A 6,316-nucleotide genomic window follows, 5' to 3' on the forward strand; every position below is an offset into this window, starting at 1 on the left:
GACAACCAGTCAGGATAGCGGATATAGTCTTACAATGATTGTTAACGTATCCAAATACCTCCTAGTAGAGTAGATTAACCAGTTGATTCTATCAGGTTTCCAGCCTAAATCAAAAGTCATAGAGGGCAACGCAAAATTTGCAGCTCAGGTGTTAGGTCTAGAAAAACTTGTAGAATTTAACCCTTTTTTGTAGATCTCAGCTTTGACCTATGATTCATTTAATTTCATAACGAAATAGTAACAAACCAAAAAAACTGTAATGGGTAAACAAAAGAATGTGATACTTTTATTAGAGCGAAACAGTCAAACAAAAAACAATCAGACACATATCATTGGTCTCCAGACTCCATGCCAGGCCATGTCAGGGGGAGACACCCTCTAAGCATAATACACCTATAAACCCCTATTACATCATGGAATTATTGACATTTACATGGCTTTTACTGAGGAATGAATTTGACTACAATATATACCACTTCTATTTATTTATTTATTGTAGTATTATTTATTTTTATTATATGTATTGTTTTTATGTCTGCTGTGATGTTTTAACTTCTTTTCATTACAAAATAAAAGCATTGAATATAATAATATAGTAGTATTTAATATGTGTATGTTATATGGCATAAAAATGACTAAAATATAAATAGATTATAATTTTTGGTCTTTTCAAACAACAGTATGCAACAATACACTTCATCTATTATCTAATATATAATCCAGAATACTTTACTAATCAGAGGAAAATAATGCAAGCTTTATGGTGTATAATACATTTTAATAGGTATTATGTTTTAAAGATGGATCCAAACTTAATAATGCAAAAAAAAAAAAAGTTGAATTCTTGCCTGATATAGGAGCAACCCACTGTGCATAAGCATTAGTAGGACTCAGCCGTTATATGTGTGGAACGTGCTACAGTGTTTGCAGCACCTAAATATATTGATAATTCTAGGTTTAAGGGTTATACCAACCTTGGATACATAATATGCCCTTAGTCACACCATTTCTATTATTATGTTTTATTAAAAAAACCCATGCTTTTATGTGTTTGTTTTTCAGTGAATTTTGAAATTTAGCTGTACATAATAAGAGGTTTTCTATTTTCATTTTATTAATGGAAAGTCATTTGATTGATTTTGATAGTAATAGTAAAAACTGAAAACTTTGAACTTTTAGGAATCATATTATATCACTGCAAATGATGTTCCAGGAAACAAGCTAGAGCTTATGTAACAAGTCATCTGTTAACAAATATGTAAGCTGTATTGGCCTACAGTGGTTAAATACAGTATATATAAATATACCGACACCTTCTAATTTATCTCCATTCCCACAACAAATTCATACTGTAATTTGTTACAGCAGTACATTTCTTTACATGATCTATGACCTCCAAATTAAACAAAACTCACACAAAATAATGTTTCCTTTATCTCAATATATGTAAATACATATAATATTACATAGTGTTATAGAAAGAGGCATTAACTGATCCCTTTTAGACAATAATGGGAAATATAAAGCAGAGGCTTACAATATAAAAAGTGCTACTGTAGCTTTTGCGCAAATAATAATTGGCAGATTTGTCTTTTTGTAATATATGCTATTTAATACACTCATATTTGGCATAGGTTTGGTTTCTACTATGTAAAGAAGTAAAACCCTCCTTGTTTTGTAAAAACTGTATGAATAACAGGTGAAATGCTCTGCTCATGGTTTTCATTCTTTGCGTCCTGATATCTGTGCTATTTAATATCCTCACCCAGGCTCCCATCTTGTATAGTGACTTAAATGCGGTTCCATGGTTGGCAGATTTTATAGTATTCTATGTGTGTCTGTCGCAGGTTTACATATAAACTTTATATGTAGGGCAAAGTTTCTCCATCAAGTATACACAGTAGAAAAAGCCAAAAATGTTCAACAATATTTAAAAAATGTTTAATGAGTCATATTGGTATCATTTTTAAATTAAAAAGCTATATTTTTTACACTTTTATATAATGATTGGAACATTATATGTTCGTACATAAAAGAAGGTATTCTTTTTCTTGGAGCACAGTCTTATCTACTGAAATGTCATTATGTCTTCACAGTACATCAATGCTGTAGGAGTTCAGAGCATTAATACCAAAATGCATTTTCTTTTTTTTTTCTTTTTCTTAACTCGCTGATATAATGTTTGATCTTCGCTAAAGAACCCACATATGCATATTTAATCAAACCATTGTTCTTTTATTTTGTCAAGTAACATGCTTCAGTGTGATTTTGTAATTAACATATGGCAAATAGTCAAATTGAAGGATTATACTAGAATTTCTGTTAAAGAATCTCTTTATCAAAAGCAGTCAACAGTTACGTATATATCATATAGTTTATGGTTTTCAATTTTAAAGTTACAAACCTTTTCTGTAAATATATTTACATATTTTAATATCAGTGATGCCTTTGACTATCTCATCACTCTGTTGACAAAATATGACTCACATTGCAGAACAGGTTGAGATATGTGTAAACCTTTGTATGTTACAATATAAATTCTCCATAGCTCTTTACAAATGAGAATCTATGCACCACAAATTTTCCATAAGCAACAGTTCCTTGCACTTAGCTCTAGTTGACTCTTAAGCACTGTAAAATGGCCAACTATAAAATTTAGAACAGTTAATTGCAAATTGAAAATATAAACAATCAAGCAACATAATCTGTTAAAATCCAAAAACATGAACATAGCATTGGAAAAGGGGTAGATATATCTGCCAAATGGGAGTAGTAGTTGAACAATGCATCCTAATGATGGCACTAAACACAGCACTGAGGAATTTGACCCTAAAAATATTAATAAATAATAAATTATAATGTTTATATTTTTATACACAATCCCTCACAATTATTGACCAAAGATAATCATTATCCAATATTATATCCAATAATCCATACACTTTACAAATTATCATAACATTTCAACTACATTTTATTTTTGATGTTTAGAATGATTAAAACATATTTTAAACTACTTTAGTTTTCCTTAAATAAAATATACATTTGATGCTGACTTGAGCATCACAGTTACACTATGAAATATTTAACAGTAATACATTTTGATATTCTTAATCCTATAAATCCTATAAAGTCAGAAACTTTTGGTAATTTACATATTATATCCTTGTTTTGGCTGATGCACTTGTGTTGAATGTGATTTATTATTTTGGCACAGGTTTTACCTAAGTAAAGGGTACAATTCACCATAAACAGTTCCTTAAGTGCAGTCATTCAGTAAGGTTAAAGTATCTTTATTCACATGTTTTTCTCAAGTTTTATTTTGTGTGTTTTTTAATTTAAACATAAAATGAATAGTAATTGTTGTAACTAACTTGTACTGAATTATTAATAATTATTAATAATTCATATGTTGAGTTACGACATCAAAACTTTATTTTCCATACTCTATCTTGAAATATTTTTTTTTAGCAATGTGTGTTGTCTTACAAACTTCACATAACTTTATGTGACTAAACAAGACAGATTTCTATTATAATAAGTGATTGTAATCACTTCCGTGTTTATGGTATATGTATCACATAGCTGAAATATGTTATTATCATGAGAAAAAACAATGGTTTTTGAGAACATTATTGCTTTTAATATGTTAATATTAACATATGTAGTCGGAGAAATGCCAAAGTAAACTCCTAATAGTCTTTTTATATTTAATTTAATCTATCCAGGATAGTAATACATTTTAGTGAGATTGGTCTGTAACACCTATTAATTAAAAATTCAAAATCTTTCAATGAATCCCTGGCCATCTGTCTCCACTAATTTAGTATTCCAAAAAATAACAGAGCCTTTTTTTCTCTAATGCTTGACTACATCATTTATAATTATAAAAATAAGATTCTACCACAACGGATTTAACTACTTTTACTCTTTTTAGAGAGGTTTTCTTGTTACAGCTTGACTTTTCTTTTTAAGGATATTGAGTAGTAATTGCCCATTGTTATGCAGCAGATATGCTGTACATTGTCAACAATGAGGCCTGACAGAAATTTATTGCTAGCAGACCCTTTGTAACAAAACAGTTTAACACTATAGGTGCAAAGGCTTAATGTGTGATTGACTCGGATTATCTGCATGCAATTAAAATAGACATTGGGTTATTATAGTATACATTTCTTTATTTTGCCACATCATATTGAACAAATAAGCATAAAATATTTAGTGCACCATTTGAAACAGATCACAGTCTTGATCAATTTTAAAAAGGTAGAATGAAAATAATATTTTGAAATATGGCAAAGGATTTGGCTATAACAAAGAATCATAAATAAAAACAGACCACATAAGTTTAAAACACTCTTTCGAGACTGCATTGATACCTTAATCGAGCCGTGTCAATTACTGTGTGAACAAGCATCTGCTTTATCTTAATTAGATTGGGGGAGGGAGGTGAATGACCACTGTTTATATTCATTTTCCTCATTAATTATGAAAAACTGCATTTAATTCATCTTGCATGGCGAGAGTCTGGCTGCGCAGATGGAAGTCATAAGGGAAGTGGCTGTCTGTAGACAACCTGAACATAGAGCTCTGCCCGAGGGGACCCCTGCTTGGCACTGCACAGTAATGCATGCCGTAATTGTAATTTTTCCCATAGTCCAAGGCCTCTTCTTGCTTCAGGGAAAATATCCCATTATAGTTCATGGAAGGAGGGCTTAAGGGACCTTCAAACTGAGGGCTGGTGCACTCGGGAGAAGTGCTTTCGTAAAAGGATTCATATGCACTACAATAACTGTATGGTTTGACTGTCTTGGAATTGTCAAGGCTTCCATGAGCTGGTGGGTTGCTAAGCTCAGGGCTGTGATAGGGAGGGTAAATGGAGGTATAAGGGGTTCTTGAGTGATGCATCGTCTCACCGCTCTGGCTCATAAGAAAACTTCTAGCATTAAGCTGCAGGCAGCCTGCCACCAAATTTGTGGTCGGCTGAGACAAACCTTTGCATAAGTTTTGCACAAACGTAAGCAAATCAGGTCTTTTCCCGATACGAAGGATCTCAGAGAGAGCCCAAATATAATTTTTAGCAAGTCTTAATGTTTCTATCTTTGACAGTTTCTGTGTCTTGGAATAACAAGGTACAACTTTCCTTAAGTTGTCCAGAGCATCATTAAGCCCATGCATCCTACCCCTTTCTCTTGCATTTGCTTCAATCCGTCTCAGTTTAATCCTTTCGATTCTGACCTTGGTCATTTTTTTTTTCCTTGGTCCTCTCCTCCTTGGTAAACCATTTTCATCTTCTTCTTCTTTGTCCTCTTCTTCTTCTTCTTCCTGTTCTGTTTCATCTTCAGGTGACCTCTTAATAGTTTTCCCATGGGCTATTAGCTGTTTAGCACATCCTTCTGGCTTTTTCCCTTGTTTCTGCTCTTCACTTTCCCGTGGAAACTTTCTACATATCTGTGAGTCTGTCATTACAACAGATTCGTCAAATGGAAGCGTTAACATTGTGATTCCGAAAGAAATTACCTAAAAATAAAACAATACAAAGGACTCTATATAAATAAGCACAAATATGTTAAGATATCGGTATCTGGAGTATATGAAATATAATTTACATTTAAAACCAATCCCTAAATATAACACTCATGAGGTACCATGATTTATATTAGTACACTGAACAAACTGATAAACCTATTGTTAATCTGTCTGAATTCATATGATTATAATTTTGCACCAGAAAGTTTGGGGAATAGAATTCAGATAAATTAAGCAATTTAAAATCCTAAATATTTGTCTATAAGGTACCACACACTAAATATATAATAATCATAACAAATACGTAACTGTACGTTTCTTGAATTTTGTGATACCTTAACATCCATAAAGTTCTTATGATAACTAAAACTAACAACCAATCTGAATTGTTATATAATACCATGTATAGATATGTGAATAATTGTTAATTGCAGTGTAAAAAGACTAAAGGAAATAAAACAATGTCTGAATTCATTTGATTAGAATTTTGCACTAGAAAGTTTGGGGATTAGAATTCAGATGATGTAAGCAATTCAAAATTCAGAATAAATGTCTATAAAGTACCACACACTAAAACTATAATATCATCTCAAATATATAGCTGCAAGTTTTCTTGAATTTCCCCACAAATACCTTCACGTACATATTTGGCATTTTTGTAAAGTTCTTATAATAGCTAAGACTAACAACCAAACTGAAGTATTATGTGATATATATATACTCATATATAGGTAAAAAAAAGCTAAAGGAAAAAAACAATGCTTTTTCAACTTTGCTGACCAAGCTC

General features: G+C 31.4%; 1 protein-coding gene across 1 annotated transcript; it reads right to left on the reverse strand.

Annotated features, from left to right (window-relative positions):
- Nucleotides 1-4,482: 4,482 nt before the first annotated feature.
- Nucleotides 4,483-5,499, reverse strand: LOC149283568 (neurogenic differentiation factor 6-like). Its single transcript, XM_089497378.1, has one exon. It carries the CDS (start codon nucleotides 5,497-5,499, stop codon nucleotides 4,483-4,485), a length of 1,017 nt encoding a protein of 338 aa, XP_089353504.1.
- Between the last annotated feature and the right edge of the window lie 817 nt (nucleotides 5,500-6,316).

The sequence above is a fragment of the Sceloporus occidentalis genome, unplaced genomic scaffold, assembly GCF_023333645.1.
Source record: "Sceloporus occidentalis isolate IW3139 unplaced genomic scaffold, rSceOcc1.0.p SCAF_102, whole genome shotgun sequence".
Classification (NCBI taxonomy): domain Eukaryota; kingdom Metazoa; phylum Chordata; class Lepidosauria; order Squamata; family Phrynosomatidae; genus Sceloporus; species Sceloporus occidentalis.